At 38.4% G+C, this 17,766-nt stretch overlaps 2 protein-coding genes across 2 annotated transcripts; both read right to left on the bottom strand.

Annotated features, from left to right (window-relative positions):
- Window positions 1-490: 490 nt before the first annotated feature.
- On the bottom strand, window positions 491-4,956 carry LOC128354015 (transmembrane protein 182-like). Its single transcript, XM_053314263.1, has 5 exons — window positions 4,737-4,956; window positions 3,657-3,747; window positions 3,412-3,540; window positions 3,185-3,322; window positions 491-815 (listed from the first exon to the last, which is right to left on the bottom strand). Exons 1-5 carry the CDS (start codon window positions 4,917-4,919, stop codon window positions 547-549), a joined length of 810 nt encoding a protein of 269 aa, XP_053170238.1. The 5' UTR covers window positions 4,920-4,956; the 3' UTR covers window positions 491-546.
- A 308-nt stretch (window positions 4,957-5,264) lies between these two features.
- LOC128354497 (actin-related protein 3) lies at window positions 5,265-12,226 on the bottom strand. Its single transcript, XM_053314721.1, has 12 exons — window positions 12,054-12,226; window positions 11,652-11,707; window positions 10,710-10,834; window positions 10,488-10,598; window positions 9,262-9,357; window positions 8,653-8,760; window positions 8,338-8,481; window positions 7,529-7,702; window positions 7,298-7,390; window positions 7,077-7,202; window positions 6,844-6,927; window positions 5,265-6,370 (listed from the first exon to the last, which is right to left on the bottom strand). Exons 1-12 carry the CDS (start codon window positions 12,095-12,097, stop codon window positions 6,275-6,277), a joined length of 1,257 nt encoding a protein of 418 aa, XP_053170696.1. The 5' UTR covers window positions 12,098-12,226; the 3' UTR covers window positions 5,265-6,274.
- Between the last annotated feature and the right edge of the window lie 5,540 nt (window positions 12,227-17,766).

Consider the following 17,766-nt stretch of genomic DNA (forward strand, 5'->3'; position numbering starts at 1 on the left):
GTATGGCCACTTTCATAGAGTTATATTATTGCTACTGATATTACTGTAGAAGGTATTTTAACACAGCCAGCTGAAGTGGAGCTAAGAGAGTTAATCCTATGACAATGTGTCATGTTAAGCTGTTAGATAAAATGTAGTACACCAAAAAGTTTCCCTCTGAAGTGTCCTTATCAGCCCCTACATGCTGAACCCACACAGGTGTTTTCACTTATACTGCCTGATTAGATCTCTACTCAGGACTGTGTGGGTGTGTACACTCAAGCACTGGGTTTGATTGACATTTCCCTCACCTGCCCCTGTGCGGCAGTACAACACTTTGTCATCGATCCTATGTGTACACCAAACATTTCTGAACTGTATGTAATCAAGCAAAGTTTTTTTTTTTTTGCTGTCAAGTCCGTTTTCAACCTTATATCCTTATGTGGGCTTTGTCTCTTTTTGGTCGAAAGAGGTACAGTTGGAAGAGAGGTTTTTCCTGTTTGACTTTCATTACAGGTACTGTCCAAGCCCAAACATGAATAAACTGGATGTGTCTTTTAAAAGCAGTCACAAATATTCATCCTGTCCTGCAACTTCAGGAATGTTGTCCCTCTTCTCCAGCTGTATACCGTGAATACCAACCAGGATAAAGATCAGGCCAGCCAGCGTACAGAAGAAAACAGCAACAGGAGCCAGGAGGAATGAGGGGCCGTGCTGGATGCTAAGATGGAACGAGGGACAGCTGGAGAGTCTCTTATGGAGGACAAACTGCTCCAGAGTATCCAGTACTTGGACCCACATCAGATACATCACCAGCACTGCCAGCAGACACATACCTGACAGAGACAGAAAATCATAGTAAATGTTGCTGCTGGGGTTCAAAGTTCAGTCCAAATTGTTACATAACTTCAACATTATTTAATCATTGAATTCATTACATGTCTTTTATATTCTGCACTGGCTACCAGAGTTTTATGTAAATGCTTCATATTGCAGGGAATTACACGTTTAATAATAATAATAATTTAACCCTATATGGCATCAACAATTAACATATTTTGACATGTTCTACTCCCAAATGAAAAGAAAAAACTATTAACAAGTCTTATTTGGCCTTTCTCAGCAATTGGAACTGTAGCATCATAATTTTGTCCTCATCAGTTTGTTATTTTGTGTATTTGATTATTGCACATAATGTCTGCTCTGTGGGACACCTGCAGAACCATTTTTAAAGCCACTGCAGGTAGTGTTTTCTTTGCTTTTTATGCTGCTGCAATACAAATAAAAGTAATAATCATCATTAGTATAAAAGCTTTACACATTGTGACAGCTGAATTGTTGTTCAGGCTGTTAGCGACACACTAAGCAGTTTTTGTTTGTGTTGAATAAGAAAAAACAAGATTTTTTTCACCTCAGATTACAAAGCCCAGCTCTGAAATGGCAACATTAACCTTTTACATCTTTACAAAAGATATGATTCATTAATTCAAAGGCCACCCTGAATAAATCCTTTGGTTTATTTTGCAATATCACTTACATAGATCACTTTACAGCAAATGTTCTCTTTGCATTGAAATGTAGCAAGATATTTGGCTCGTAGTCAGATGGAGCGATCACGTTCTAAGGATTTGGCAGTCATGAGCTGAGACTGAAAGATATTGATTATGGATGATGTGTTTGAGGTCAGCTTCCACACTGTTCAAAAGAGATTACAGTTAACTTTGTTGTATTTGAGTATAGTCCATGTTAGAATATAAACTTTGGGAAATCTTCCCGCCTTTTTCTCTGCGTGAACAGAGGAATAAGGAGCAAGAGGAAGAAGGCTCAAACAAAGAGCTTGCAACCAATATACAAAAAAAAAGCAATGGCCCTTCTCTTCTAACATTTTAATACTACAAAAACATAATACAAAAAAATGGAGCAAAACCACACAACATAAGACAGAGAGAGACTGATGGTGTCTTTTCCTCACACACACACACACAATAACCAAACTTGAGCACAAACACACTTCGGCTTTTTAATAACTACGCCCAGCTGAAGGCAATTCTACCCAATGAGCAGTCCAAAATAAAACTTTTTATTTTTATTACTGTTCGAACTGGAAAGTATCAATATTATTTCTATGGAAAACACAGAAACAGCACACTGTACTTTTTAAAAGATTGTCTTAATCTAATCCATACTTTGTCACTTTTTTGCCCTGTCTTTAAACAAAATCGAAAATGTCTTTGTCCTAACTTCAGTTATATGAATTTAAATGAACACATATTTCAGGTCAAGACAGTATGATGATGATAAGGATCATAGTTATAAATCTTGGCTGAAGTCTGGTGTAGACATCGTTAGGCCATTGTTTTGTGTCATCTCCATCATTACTGTACGTATTGTAATGGTGTCTCATAGCTAGTTGTTTCAATACTGCAATATTATGTGTTAATGCATTTATTTATTTATTTATTTTTTGTAACAATCTCAGACATTGAACTCAACAGACAGGTAAGCAAATCTTGTCTGCTTTTCTTTCTAAGCTGTCATTCCTGAAACTGAAATCAGCCCCAAATATGAACATTTTTAAATCCAGGTTAAAAATATTTCTCTTTTCATGTGCTAATTATCGAGCTCTTTACATTTTAATCTTTCATTTGCACTGTATGTTATTTTAATAATTTTAAAGCAAATCATTATTCTATGCTGCACTCTCATATTATATGCTCTATTTTAGTCTAACTTTTATTTTCTTTCTCTCTTTCTAGTTTTCTCTTCTTTGTTTTATTTGTATTGTAATTGTTTTTTAATTGTATGTTTTAATGTTTCCAATTTTTACTATAATTGTTTTTTTTAATTGTATGTTTTTATGCTTCCAATTCATACTGTTAAATGTTTGTTTTTATGTAAAGCACATTGAGTTGCCCCTGGGTATGAGATGCACTACTGTATATAAATAAAACTGCTTCTCTGCTTTAGCTATCAAAAAAACACTACCTGTTCTTTACAGTTCAGTGTGCGTGCTTTGAATCTTCCTACACGTAAAGCTACTTTTTTTCAACCCTAATATAAACAGTGAGATTTATGATGTCCTCTCTCAGACACAGAACACCTGGACTTGAGCAAATCAGGAGCTAAACACAGCTGTAAGCAATGACACCTAACGAGTGCTTTCTGGCAGACAGCAGCCAAAAATGTACATAATTCATCTCCTTACCACCACAAAGCTGAAGGACCCCACCCACTTTATAGAGTTTGTGGTTGTCCAGTGGGCTAGCACAGAGGACAATTAATCCACCAATGACAACAGCTGTCACACCTGTAACGAGGAAGATGCTCCAGAAGGTCCTAAAAACTGAGAGACATTAAAAAACAATGTTTGGGTATACGTGTAAGATCACAACTGTAATTTATAACAATTTCTAAATACATATAAATACCAACCAATGGCAGAGTATGGTTCATAGGGCTCTGCAGGTAAACTGTGTGACTCCAGCTGTGGTTGCACTGGCTCATGAACAGGAAACGGGAAGAGGAAAGCGGTCTGGCAGACCACTGATGATGGCTGATTGGCTAAAGAGGAAAAAGCAGTTTCAATATCTTTTTTTTATAAGTCTCCCAGTTGAATCTGCTATTATTTGCTAGCTTTGGAAGCCTAATCAGCATCATTTATGTTTTAAGGTTCTTACAGATCCATAGGTCCCATATCGAGTACTCATGAGAAAAGGCCACGAAGGAGCATCGCCAAAACAGACCCTCATGGAAGATCCTCACATCAGCCTAAAATCATAAAACAATGTCTTGAAATCTTCCTCTTGATATCATCTATGAAATTTTTGTGATACATTTGATGAATACTTTGCTGTAGTTATATCGGGCATCAGACAATATATATTTGGTTTCATAAATTTGAGGAATGAGAATGATAGTGTTTCAGTGCTGAGCTGCAGTAGAGAGACAGACAAAAATAGGGAATCTTGTACTAAAAAGACTAATACTACTTGATTTAACAAATTCAGACTGCTTCAGCCTCATATTAACTTAATTTTGTAATATTTAACAGAAGAATGACTGGGTGATCGGTAGCAGCTACTATGAAGAGGAGGAATGACCACAGCATGCAAAACCTGTTTCAATGTCCATAGGAGCACTAGCTTGGAAAAGTACAAACCAGTCCTTTAAGGAGTATTAACAGACACTAAGGAACAGCTAAAGGATGAGACTGAGGATTTGTTTGACCTTTGCACTCCTAACTAGACTACATGTCATGTTTGCTGTCTGTGAATGTAAGATTTTAAAACCTGAGACTGTGTTACCTGATTTCACAAGTGACACACAGATTGTAAATGGTGCCTATTTTATATAAGATTGCCACGCAAGTCCTACAGCTCTCTCTAGGTGCCAAAATGAGGAGGAAATTATCTAATGATGCAGTTTGGTGAAACAAGCCCCTGGCCTTAATTTAATTTAGAACCAGAACAGCAGAGCTTGTTTTATTTAGCAATGCTGCACACAAATGAGAAGCAACTTCATATCAATTAAAAACCCATTTTACTGCACCTTTAATATTCCCTCAGCTGCTTTTACTCGCTTTTTATTAAAGATTTGTGGCAAACTGTTGCTTGCACTATCATTTAGTTTAATTTTACTTTCATTTTCATCATCCTTGTGCTTCTCTTTGCCTCATGTGCTGTAAACACTTCAGTACTATTCCATTAGTACACCGTGACCCGCTTTACCGTGTTCCAAGTGCTCAGTATATTTAATACCTTAGTGCCGCTCTTCTCGTCTCTCATGACATGTCCTCCAGTCGTTCCTCCTGGCCGGCTGCAGGATTCAGCAGCCAGCAGCCAGTACTCAGTCCCGCAGGACAGCAGCATGGACAGAAATCCTGTTGCTCCAAAGAAAAAAGCCAAGAAAAGGAGCACCTGTAACCTCTCAGCAGGAGACATATCGGTCTGTCCCTCTATCCAGACTTATCTGTATCAGTATTTGCTTTCCATGACCTGAAGTCTAAGACTCTTGTTGATTTCATACACAAAAACAAGGATATCCATGTGTCCACTACTCCTCTACTGCAACATGAGTGACTGTCGTGAATCACAGAAGCTTCTAGACATTTCCCTTGCCATACTGTGTTGGTCACTTTAAAAAGGGATATAGTTACAGGGGATTTCTACTCATACAAAAATAGCAGTGATATATTAAGAATAGATGCCGCTTTGAACACAGAGGCTATCGTATTTCCTCACAAATTAAAGTGCAACTTCAGAAAACAGAAATCACAACTGTAGAAATATCTCCTTGGCATTTATTGGAATGCCAGCATTGAAATCCAGATTTGGTACAGTACAAGGCTATCCAGTATAACTGAGATCTAGGCAACAGTGATGGTCCAACAACAGTCATTCAAACTGCATGTTCATATATTAATACAACTTTTTTTTTCCAAGACAAGCCGTCTGAGAGATGATTAATACAAATAATTAAAAAAAAAGGTCAAAAGAAAGCAGTGTGTAATTAGTCACAACGCTGCAGAGGAAAAAGGAATTGGAGGAGGAATTGTTGTTTCAGTGAAACCTGGAAAAAAACATTTGAACAGATTCACTTTTTTTTTTTCCTTTTTTAATGTCTGACTTATTTTAATCTAAATTCAAATACAGATTTTTTTTCCAGGTACTGAGGGACATTTCAAAAAAAATTAATAAAGTAATAAAAAAATAAAAAAAAGAGAAAAAAATAATAATCAGGAATTAAAGTATATCTGATGATTGTTTTTTGTATGATGTTGTGTATGTTTGCACCCATTTGATGCCTTGATAGAAAATGTATTATTTAATGGTGAAAAATGATCTAGCTATGTGTGTCCTGCTTCTTGAAACAACCCCTCAGTTTTCTTTTTTTTTGTTTTTTTGGAGTATATAACAGCAAGAACCCAACCCATATACACAGAGAAGTGCATTTTTACAGGACTCATGTTGATTAATTACATATTACAACCCTGTGAGGATATTATAAGTACATATACGAGGCACGCAGAAATTAAAGATTTTTATCACCTATTATTAACCTACTTGCAGTAAACATTTTTATTTTGAGGATCCTTTGGGCTGAGTCACCTCTTTCCTCTAATTTGTGAGGAGATTGCCACTCTTTTGGCAGTTTGTTTGGTCCACTGTCGCTCAATCCGAATGAACAGGTCTGTCGGAGCATCTGTGCAAAGGCTCATGGGGCTTCCACAGCGTGTGAGGTGTTGCGGTGCTTCCTCTGTCTTCCTCGGCCTCCGCTGAACGCGCTCCTCCGAAGCCTAAGACATGACTCCGAATACCGGGTTGTGGCGGCAGATGCTCGGTCCGATCTCCTCGTAGTCTTTCTTGGTGTGACACACTTGGTAGAACTCGGGCTGCCGAAACAAAGTTGATCTCAGTTAAGTGTCATTTCTCTTTATATTCATCAATGCGTTACAGTTACATCCCTACACATGCTCCACTTTAATTTGAGTATTTACAGTGTTGAATGTTTCAAAGTTTATTAAAAAGGAATAGATAGTCATTTTCTTTGATTTATTGTCAAGGGTTAGATTGAAGTTAGCCTGGATCAAGGGTAAGGAAATCTGTCTACCAGCACATCTAAAGCTCGCTAATTTACATTATAGTGATTGTTTAGTTTGAGTAAAAACCAAAGTGTAAAAATGACAAGTACACTGACAAGAAGACCCTTCTCATAGAACTCTTGGCAAGAAAGCAAATGTCTGTATTTCCCAAAATGTCAGACTGTTCCTTTAAGGTTAACTTCGTAGACACAAGAGCGATAAAAGCAGCAGGAGAGATGATTATATGCTGTTAGAAAAGCTGAAAATAATGTTTTTATACTTACAGTTGAAGCCAGCATCGATCCTCCGAACCAGACGGCGTACCTCTGCATGTGATGAGTGATGACCTGAACATCGATGGGCTTTGGCTGAAAAAAAAAAAAGGATGACTTACTCAGTTATTCTTTTAAAGGTCACAAAACTACTTCCTGAAGACCTATTCCTCTCCACTTCCAAACTGTACTAGCAGAAATGCAAATCAATTTCCTTGCACAAGTCCATATTTCCTGCTTCCTACCTTCAACTTGCCGCCGCTCAGCTCTTCGCTCATTTTCAGCCTTGCGTCCACAGTCCTCTTGAGGTCCCTCTGCAGACGTCTGCCAAAGTCCCTGAACATGGTGGAGCCTCCGGAAAGCACGATGTTCTGTGACACAAGAAAGAGGCGGCAGGTAGATGTTAATGAGAAGACGTCCACTAACTGTCACGCTTGTAAAAATGTAGAGGGATGTGTTTGTGTACCTTGTAGAGCGGACGCCTGACATCTATGGGGCAGTTCTGGATGACTTCGTCCACCACCTCTGAGATTGGCTGGGTGAAGTCTGGGTTGGCGAACTGGAGGAGATCAAATGGTATTTAAGTACATTTCAAAACATTTAACACTACCATGACTCATACATTTTATATTGAGAGAACCAAAAAAAGGTTTTGCTCATGAATTGTTCAATTTAAGTGAAAATAAATCAGCTGCACCTCAGGATGGAAGAAGATCTCAGGCCCCAGGAAACGCTCATAGCCAACGTCGATGGTGAACTCCTTCTTGGAGATGGCGTTGATGCCCGTGTACTGCTTGATCCACTTGGAGCCGTCTGTGTCATACTTGTTGAACTCCTTAACGAGGTCAGGGCAGACGTAGCTGAACCGCTCCTAAAGCAACACAATACGGTAAAACTGTTAAGAGCATACTACCAGGACCTAAAAAAACTCTTAATAACCTAATAAGGCTCTGTAGTGACTGAACTGAATATTTTCTTCCCATTTTAAACCTCTACTGTTCATTTCAGTTCCTTGAAGTGAGTCATAAACTGCTGTAGCAACACTGACCTCTAGTGGTCACACTGAGAAATGCAAGACAGTGTTATCATCTTTTGGAGTGTGTCACTTCAGGAACAAAAACTGGGCATGACTCAAAGCGAAAGAATGCACTGTCCTTAAACATCTAAAAGTGGCTGTGCTGAGGTCAGTTTGACACTGTGCAGTTTCCCCAAAAATACACATCTACCATCGATGAGATCATGTACAGAGCAGCAGCATGTTAGGGTTTCGGGTGGAGTTCATGAACATGTTTAAAATCTACAAAGTCTGAGTGTTTAATATGAGGATTATCAATTTAGGGTGGAGTAAAACAAACAGTGAACCAGACTTTGTAAAATAATTTGTTCTTCCTGTCTTGTCACTTTTCTCTAAAGCATTAAATACTGACTGGGTTGGTAAATATTAGCTTTTAGACTTTCTTAAGGGCATAAAGATAGAAGAAGTCAATTAGAGGAAGCAATACTGACCTTAACAGCTTTGGCTGTCTCCAGAGACTGCTCAGGAGGTATCCCCACCTCTCGCTCCCTCAGCAGTTGTTGGGTGAAGTACGTGATGTCTCGACCGGCGATGGGGATGTGCTTAATGCAGCTACCGATAACGTACCCTTCAGCCTGGAGCACAAATATTTATGTATATGAGTTTGAGAATGTGAAAGGAGTGAAAAACAAGCTTGTCGTGAACTTAAGATATATGTATTTTCTTTTTCTTGTTTGTTTCATTTCACTTTTTATGTCCTTGTTTTGGAGAACTGTAAAAGAGAAGCCTGGGAAGGAGGAACGTACCACAGGGATGACGTGCGTGACTCCATCTCCACTGTCAATCACGGTGCCTGTCAGTGTGCGTTCTCCCACCTGTCTGGATGTCCAGGAGGCAGCCAGCGCCAGGACAGCCTGATGCACAAAAACACAATTCATTATTAAGAAGGCTGATGCGTAAATTCAATTCAAACTTTGTCACTGGTTTAAAAAACTGCATACTTTACAGCCTGAGTTTTGAAAGTGAGTAACAATCATTGTGATGAAGGAAATGCTGAACAGTGACCTTCTCTCTTTTTCTAACACTGTGCAGGATTTAAATCAAATAGGAAAAAAAATCTGAGTGTCAAAGTCAAAATGAAGAAGTGAGAATTTGCACTTCCTCATGAACATCCTCTGACTCATATTACATTATGTGTGAAAGAGTCAAAGCTATTTCAATCTGCAAGCCGCAAGTCTGGCTGTGAACACTTTTGTAACTGTTGAAGTTTTGGTTTAACTGGTTTTAAATTTGGGCATTAAACTAAATTCATTTTGTCAAAACTGAAGCTTCTGAAAATCGATCAGTTAGGTGTTGAGAGATGATGGTTGGTGGCAAATGTTAATGTCAGGTGCTGAAATGTTTTGGAAACTTACCTGAACAGCAATGTAGAGACCTGGGACGTTGAATGACTCAAACATGATCTCTGCTGTATACTCTCTGTTTTCAGGTGTGTTGAGGGGAGGCTCTGTCTGGAGAGAGAGGGAGAGACACACAAAAATCTCACGTGAATACAGTGTGAATATTCCACATTTTGAGACACAGAAGAGCAGTGTTTCCCACACATAGACTAATTCGTGGCGGTGCGCCACAGATTCAACACCGGCCGCCACATATTGCGTTTCGTTATTAATTATTTTTTTAACGCTAATTAAAAAATACGCATCGTATTCGTTAAGTTGTATTTCCTTTCTCTGCTCACCCTGCGTCTCTCTGTCACTCACGCGTCTCTCTCACATAGCTCACACACAGTACCTCTCCTCCGTGCACACCGCGTGTGTCTCCATCAGCGAGATCACCCCCCCCCCCCCCCCCCCCGTCGGCCAGTTTACCGAAACCAAACCCCCCCCCCGTCGGTCGTCGGCCTACCACCACACATTGCCTTCAGATCTGTGGGAAACACTGGAAGAGGTTAACAAACTTGACTTTGTACTATTTATGAATCTAACTTTTTAAAACACTTAATTCCCTGCTTTATGATATTTGTGAAATTAGTCAAATGTCTTGGTCATGCAATCAAACAGCCACAGGGTTATACAGAGGAACAGAGTCAGTCCCCTGTTCTAGATACAAAACAGAAAACCCTGTCTGTCTCACACCAGCTAAAATTATGAATCATTATCATCACATTCTTGTACATTTTGTGCAATTGGAAGTCATTTTTGTATGCCATAATCTCAGTATCCCATACAGGCTGATATTGAGAAAATTTCTTTTCATTTGCACAACTGAAGTCTTTATTTGTGTTCATTATATCTATTTTAGGGCTTTCCTGATTGCAAATAATGGTTTCTTAATATTGAAGGTAGTTGTAGACTTGGCTTTTGATGCCATGCTGCCTAAAAGAGCAGATCATAGAAAAGCTACTGTTAAAACAACAAAGACTTGAGCTGAAGTGCAAATTTAGAGGTTGCAGACTTGAAATAGATTTATGTGTTTCTGACTTCTCACAGTTTGAATCATGTTGCAATTTATTTTACTACATGGCTAGACTGATGCAATAGGTTTGCATAAAAAGATGAGAAAAAGAGAAACATTGCCTAATGTCTAACAGCCTGTATGTGAGGTAATTCTTATTTAATGCATGTAGCTCTGGTCTTACCAAGAGGAAATAATGATCTTCAGGTTCTGCCCGCAGATACTTGAAGATGACCTGCTCCATAAACCTCTCCATCAGGTCCCAGTCTTCCACTATTCCATGACGGATGGGCCACTGGGAATGAGGAAAGAAGAAATAAAATGTCAAATGTCTCATCCTGAAGTCTACACCAGACCGCTTCACAAAACAAAATGTCATCTGACCCAGTTCAACTCTCCTGTCTACCTTTGTTGCATATGATGGTTTGTCGATGGCTTCGTCCCCGATGAAGAAGTCCAGGTCATCAACCCCCTTCATCATCCTGCGCTGAGCCTGGTCTCCAACCTTGGCTGACTCTTTGATTGCAATACCTGATGATCAAAAGTGTACAAGAACATTAAACTGAAAGCAAGTACTTAAGATATAGATCAAATGACAAAACTGTAAGAGCATGGTTAAAAGGTCATAACTTCGGACAAATCCATGCTAATAAATCTTTTACTATGATGAAGTCCACTGATCCAATTTACAACGATTTTGATAATTGGGTTATATATTTTAAGCAAAACAACAAAAAACAGTTGTTTCCAGTTTCTCAAATGTATGATTTCCTGCTTTTCTTTGATAGTAAACTGAATATCTTTTGGTTTTCAGCGGTTTCTTGGAGAGAAATAAAAACAAAGACATCACAGTAGGCCTTGGGAATTTGTGATCGACTTATCACACTTTTCTGATATTTTGTAGACCAGGTAGTTAACTGGTTAATGGACAAAGTGCTCTGCAGATTAACGGATTATGGAACTAATCATAGTTTCAGCTTAAACTACCACTTCTGGTCTTATTGTGGAAGCAATAACAACATCTGTATGAAGTCTATTTGTCCATCTGAACCACAGCATTAAAAATACTCTCTCAATAGGATAACAATAAAAGAAAAGAAGAACTAAAAAACGGACAGATAATAGATATCATAAAACAGCAATAAAATACACACAAATATGAACTGTATAAGTGTGATAATAAAATAAAGCTTAACATAAAGTAATTACAGATTAATTGACTGATAAAATTACAAAAGGTATACTTCACAATCATAACCTTAAAAATGTAGATTGAGTTGTATTACGGCATTTAAAATATGTATAATTTTATGATATTTTGGGCTTTTTTGTTTGTTGCTGTACTTACATGACGGTATGATGAACTGAGGTTCTGTGTTTCCTGCATAACCAAGCTTAGTGTACCTATAAAAATAAGAAAAACAAAACAAATAGGACAACCTATCAAATTCTGATTTCCCTATTTTTTGATTGCAGCATTAAAACTGGAGGATAATCCAGGAAGTAACATTAGCTTCAGCAGCTAACAAAAGCTAACAAGCAAAGCCGTGTTGGAAAAATAACATTACAGCATTAAAAACAGATATTAGTAATGTACTTTGGCTCCGGTTTTAGACACAATTACACAAGTATTAAGTAAGCAGGTGTGGTTAAGTTATGTTAGCAGACAGAAGGGCGTTAGCTGGAAGTTTGACAGCAGCTAATGGCATCCAGGCTAACGCTAACTAGCATCTGGTTATCTGCCACTTACCCGGTGCCGCAGTCAACAACACAAGCCGGCAGCCGACCAGCCATGCTCGCTCTCCTGTTATCTAAGCTACAAGCGAATATGTCAGGCGTCCGATTCGGATGGATATATCTCTGCGGTGACCGATTCTGAGCTCGCAGCAGCCCTGAATGAATAGCAGCAGCAGTCACGGCCGACACGGGAACGCTTCCGGGTTTCCCTAAAATATTTCTTCTAGTGCTGAGTGAGCAGCTGCAAAAGGCTCAACACTGCCACTTGACGGTCAGAGATTGTTACTGCAGCCTCATTTTAACGCCGTAATAAAGCCTGAACCATCAAATAATTGCCAGAAAATTCCACTTCTTTAAAAAATTATTATTTTTTGCACACATATTAAATTATCATTATTAAATATGCATGCAGGGGATCTAGGGCTCCTAATGAGAATTTGACATTCAATGCCCTGCCAGTGTTCAAACCCCCTGCTAAATTACTAATTTCACTGGATAACGTTAATTGCAACAAGAAATATTAACACGTAGTAGAGTGGTCTACTATAATGTTTAACAATAATGGTTCAGAATAAACAATTACAGATTTCTACAGCGAGGACCCTGGGACAATTAATGAACCCTGAGAGAAGACAATATTAATTACAAAAAATATATCATTATCAAGAAATGGCAACCTGTCTTTACATATTTTAATAATTTGTGTGCTCCTCTATCCATTGACCAATTTAATTCCAAAAGGTCAGATTCCTTTGAGTTCCCTTCCACTAAAGCATGGGTTCAGCTGAATGTTTTTAATGTTTTTAATGCTTTAATATTTTTATGTATTGTGTTCATACATTAAATACATTTTTTAAGTTACAATGTCAAAAACAATGGTGCAAGCCAGTCTATAATTATATTTAATGTCTTTGTAGCATCTCCCTGAAACAAAACTGTAGCCAATCTCATCTCACCCTGACCCCAGAAAATGATGCCAGCGATTTAGCTCCCATCAAAGGCTAGACAAAATGATCCTCACCCTCCATGACTGTATTAAGGGCTACTGATATATGGGCAGGAAGGAGCTCTCGGGCTTGATTCTGGCTCCAGAGCACCTTACCACATTAGAGCCAATCCTGAAGCCTGAGAACATTGTCTCTTTGTCCTCAGGCAGACTCATCACTCACACAAGAGTCTCTTCACCACACAGAGTCTCCTCGAAAGAGCCCTTGGCTCTGCTTCTCCTGATAGAAACAGTCCTCATCTCCTTGCTGTGGAGACAGGTCTGCTTGATAGAAACTCTCTATCAAGAGCTGTGGGTGAAACAATTTGTTTCAACATTGTCAGCAAAAGAGCAAAGATTCACCAGGAGTACACTACCAAAGAAAGACCTTCATGTTCTTTGTCCTTCACAACATCATCTTGTAAAACACTCAGTATGAAACAAGCATTCAGAGCCATCAGAAGATTAAACATTATAGATAGAGCACTCAGCCAAGGGGATGAGTTTTCAAAGGGTTTCCTGGTTGGAATAGGTAATTTAATTCCAAATTAGTTTGGGAAAGTGTACCACTGAAGGACAATATCTGCATTATTACTTTATTTAGTCCTGGTCAAGGGGCCCTGTGCCAAAATGTGGTCATAACAATTTAATTATTTCAGTTTATATTGTTCCGACATGATGCTTTTTCCCAACTAAAGCCACTTTTCATCAAAAACAAGCTAACTGATATACATAAAAAAACAGCAGTGTTTGTTTCTGATTCTGAATGTACTGAAGCTCTTAAATTAAATCCATGTTTCTTCAATTTTCATGAAAATATGAATACTATTAATATTAATAATCACTCCTAGCAACTACTACCAGCTTCTTATTCATTACTTGGTTCTGATTGGTCACGGCAAAACAAATGAAACCCCACTCCCAAGCAGAAATGGGGTAATGGGAACATAATGTCAGGCTGAATGAATGAAATATTATAATGAACTCTTTTCATGATCAAATCAACAAAAGTGTTTTTATCTACCGTCTGATGGAGGTTTTACAAGGAATTCAAAGCTCTGACCCTGATGGTCTGGTTTGATGTTTAAATTTTACAAAAGACTCTTTAGCTGTCTGGTTCTGCATCATTATATCAGCTGCTGCCAGTTTATACAAGTGCTTCACATCCCTGCATGTTACTGTTTTGAATACTAGAGGGCACCAGTGCTTTCATTTTTAACAGACCATGAAGAACGCTGAGCCTGACGAGCCATCATGAGCCAGTGGTTCATTTATTATAATAATACACAAAGCAAAATGATTCATTTCTAGCACTGCAAGCACCTCCACAGGATGTTTAGACCCTTCCAATACTACATCTATAAAATGTCCCTCCTGGAATGGAATAATCAGAGTAGTGAGGGATTTTTACAACCATTATTCAAGCCAGTTCTCTTTTATTTTGCCGGTTCTTTCAGAGATGCAATGCATTAAACACTGGTCTGATGCTTGTTAATCTTCCCACAGCTCTAGATTAATTTCCCCTTTACACCGCTGTAACTTTGTTTTTTTAAAATTGTGTTTACTTTCTTTATTGGCCCTACTTATTGGAATGAAAATTTGTATTACTGCACAGAAGTGGACTGGAGTGAAAATAAAGTCTGGTGCAAGCTTGTATCAGGTTGACTGCAGAGTCATCAGAGTTAGGACAGGTTCTTCACATCCAATCTAACATGTTTAATGCCCTGCACAATTTAAAATATATTTCTAATTTTGCTGATTCATTAGTTGTAAAATGATGGCTATACGTGTGATTTATGAATACTAAATAAAGGAAAGAAAATAGATGCTATGGAGTGGACTGGCTATGACTCATTACAATACACAGTATCTATATGGCTGGACTGAGGGTAATTGAGTCTCTGGAGTCTTCTGATCTTGCTGTCTTCTGTTAGTCCTGCAATCAGCACCTGAAACAATTCCCACCCACACAAGCACAGATAATTTCCCCTTCAATTCCGATACACTTAGCCTGAACAGTTAGCAAAGTAGATGAGTTGAAGTCCCTCATCAACTGAAGTATTTCCACTGCCAGAGTTCTAATATGACTGTGTTTGTGCACACATCATTAGAGCAAGGCAGAGGTGGGCCTTATTATTTTTAATAATCTCCTGTTTTTGCTGCTTCTCAACCCCGGGAGATCTGCAGTCGGCACTTCCCCTCTGTGTTTATCTGTCCTGACTCCTTCCACCTCCTCCACCTCCTCCTCTAGGTTGAGGCTTAATGATGCACTGTCATATAGGCGCAGCCTAACACTGCAGGATGCCTTTGCTGCTAATAGACCCAGCGTTCAAGCAGCATAGCACACACAACTGAGGTTAAACTTCATCATTCATCAACACTGAAGTCATCTGATATCACTGTGTTTATGTCTCATAAGCTGAACATTTGTTGCATTTCACGTCTCTCTCAGTATTTTTAAATTTTCCTAAGGACTGCAGGATTCATCCTGTGGGAGCTGCTCTATTGTGTCTCTAACAATGCACCACTGCATTATTAGACACATAATTGGAAACTGTTACTTGGAAACACTATTATAGCACTCACAAGTCAATCATCCATTCCTGGTGACACTTATCACAGCCACAAGTGGACTGTCTGCAGATGTTTAACAGATAAGACACTGGGGTGGGTGTTTTTGGTGAGAGCAAATAGTTCAGTATAAGTATACTTAGCGAAGGATCCGGTTCATCTCTGATGTCTCATCCTTGCTGAATTACCTGCATTTTACTGGAATCAGACATGGATTCTACAAGACTAAAACAGTCATTGCAAAATGGGTTTCATGCAGAGTGCATTATGTCTAATCTGTATTCTCTCCTCATTCTGACAAAACTTCAATCTTCTATTTCATACAAGGCTTTTATCAGTTTCAGTGCATTGAAAACACTTGACAGAAAGGTAACACATTTCACAGTAACAAAATAAAAAAGGTACACCACAGTATGGCAGGAAAGATGTCTGAATAAACATTGTAATAATGTTCGTGCATACGCATTTGAAACCTAGAGGCAAAATGCACAAAACAATCAATAGATGAGTAATTGAGTGATGGTAGCATACTAGTCTAGAGCTAATAAAATAAACTCAGGGTTCCATGCTGTCCATAGCTTGGCTATATGAAGGTTAAACACAAAGAGAGAGCATTTAGGCCTGACTAAACTCCCTCGGACCAGCAGTGGTGGATTTAATTTCCCAGAGAGTCAAATGACGTCACCTCCTCCTTCCATACCCCTAAAGGTTCATGCATGAGGTGAATTCAGATGTTAAGCTGCAAAGTTTGAAAAGCTTTTGCTCAGTCAAGTTATGATTAAAACACTACCAATGAAAACATGTTTTTTTCTGGGTTTTATTATAACATTACAAAATTTCATGTTTTGTCAGTTCACGTTCTTGGCTTTCACTCTGCTCTCCATTAATACATTTATGTGCAGCATTGTATACAGTAGGAGAATGTCTGCATTGTTATTGTCTACAGCACATTCAGTACATCCAAAGGTAACATTGTACATATTGAAAATAGCAACTGCTGCAAGCAGTAAATCAAACATCACAGAGACAACAAAAGAGAAAGAGAAATGTAAACCTGCAAATTTCACAGAATGCACATTTGGACATGGAAATAAGGTCAATACTGTAAGTCAAATTTTTTATCTTATAAGTGTAGATTAGAAAATACAGTATTTGGTCTACAGCACTGGCTACATGCATCACAAGCTATGATTTTGGCGTGTATTTAATTCTCTTAAGTTCTGAAGAAAACTTATGGGGAATATGGCTGATATCACCCTGAAGCAACTCTCAAGTGAGAATTTATTTGTGCTTATAGCTTGTTCTCATACTGCACTATACCTATGTAATGCTATATTAGAAACTCACTGCAGCAGGTGCGTCCAAGTTTAGCTCTAAAATGGTTCAAGACCTCGTTTCATAAAGGAATATATGTAATATTAATATCTCTTCAATATAGCTGATAGCGTGCTTGTATACCATAATCAATTTTAAGATTGAGAATGAATAAGCAGAAACACAAATAGGTTTTCCAAAACTACTTCAGCATCTTCCTATCCCCTGTAGTAAAATGTCAATCAATACTGTTTGGCAGTGGAAAATATCCATAAATATAAATAATATGCTGCAAGAGATCTCAGAAACCTTCAAATTCAATCTGTATTTGCCTGAATCAAAGTGCCCTCTTCATTATAACACATACAAGAATAGAAGTAGTGTGAATCCATAAGAAAAATGTGCATTTTAAGCAACAACACCAACAGCATCAACAAGAAATGAACAGCGGTTTCAAACCATAAATTCAAGAAAACCCACAAAATATTTTTTCCACTAGAACTTTTACCAGTACCTTTTACAGCGTGTAATAACCGGAAAATAACTTCAGCGCAGGTTCCTCACAAAACGCTCCACTTCACAAAAAGCAAAGAAATTGAGAAACGCCTCGGTTGTAGACTAGATGGTCCTTTTCTAGCAACATGAGCAATAGAACAATTGAGAAAGCTTAGTACTCTTCCAGCTCGCAGTTCTCCCGTGTCATTCTCAGTGGTTACAGTGTTATATCGATTAGATCAACAGTTCTTTGTGACGCTGAGAGGTTACAAAGCCAGCGAGGTATCCAAATCTGCTCCTTGGGTACAGCAGTGATAGCAGATCTGGACTCCAGGATCAACCTAGGGTGAAAATGGACAGG

This window comes from Scomber japonicus, chromosome 24 (assembly GCF_027409825.1).
Source record: "Scomber japonicus isolate fScoJap1 chromosome 24, fScoJap1.pri, whole genome shotgun sequence".
Taxonomy (NCBI): domain Eukaryota; kingdom Metazoa; phylum Chordata; class Actinopteri; order Scombriformes; family Scombridae; genus Scomber; species Scomber japonicus.

Excerpts from the sequence above, each read along its gene's own strand:
- LOC128354497 (XM_053314721.1), bottom strand. The coding sequence starts at position 12,097 with ATGGCTGGTCGGCTGCCGGCTTGTGTTGTTGACTGCGGCACCGG. Across the intron at positions 7,703-8,337 it reads AGACAGCCAAAGCTGTTAAG|GAGCGGTTCAGCTACGTCTG; the intron begins GTCAGTATTGCT and ends GTGTTGCTTTAG. Across the intron at positions 6,371-6,843 it reads GATCGATGCTGGCTTCAACT|CCCGAGTTCTACCAAGTGTG; the intron begins GTAAGTATAAAA and ends TTGTTTCGGCAG.
- LOC128354015 (XM_053314263.1), bottom strand. The coding sequence starts at position 4,919 with ATGTCTCCTGCTGAGAGGTTACAGGTGCTCCTTTTCTTGGCTTTTTTC. Across the intron at positions 3,748-4,736 it reads ACGAGAAGAGCGGCACTAAG|GCTGATGTGAGGATCTTCCA; the intron begins GTATTAAATATA and ends TTATGATTTTAG. Across the intron at positions 3,323-3,411 it reads TGAACCATACTCTGCCATTG|TTTTTAGGACCTTCTGGAGC; the intron begins GTTGGTATTTAT and ends AATGTCTCTCAG.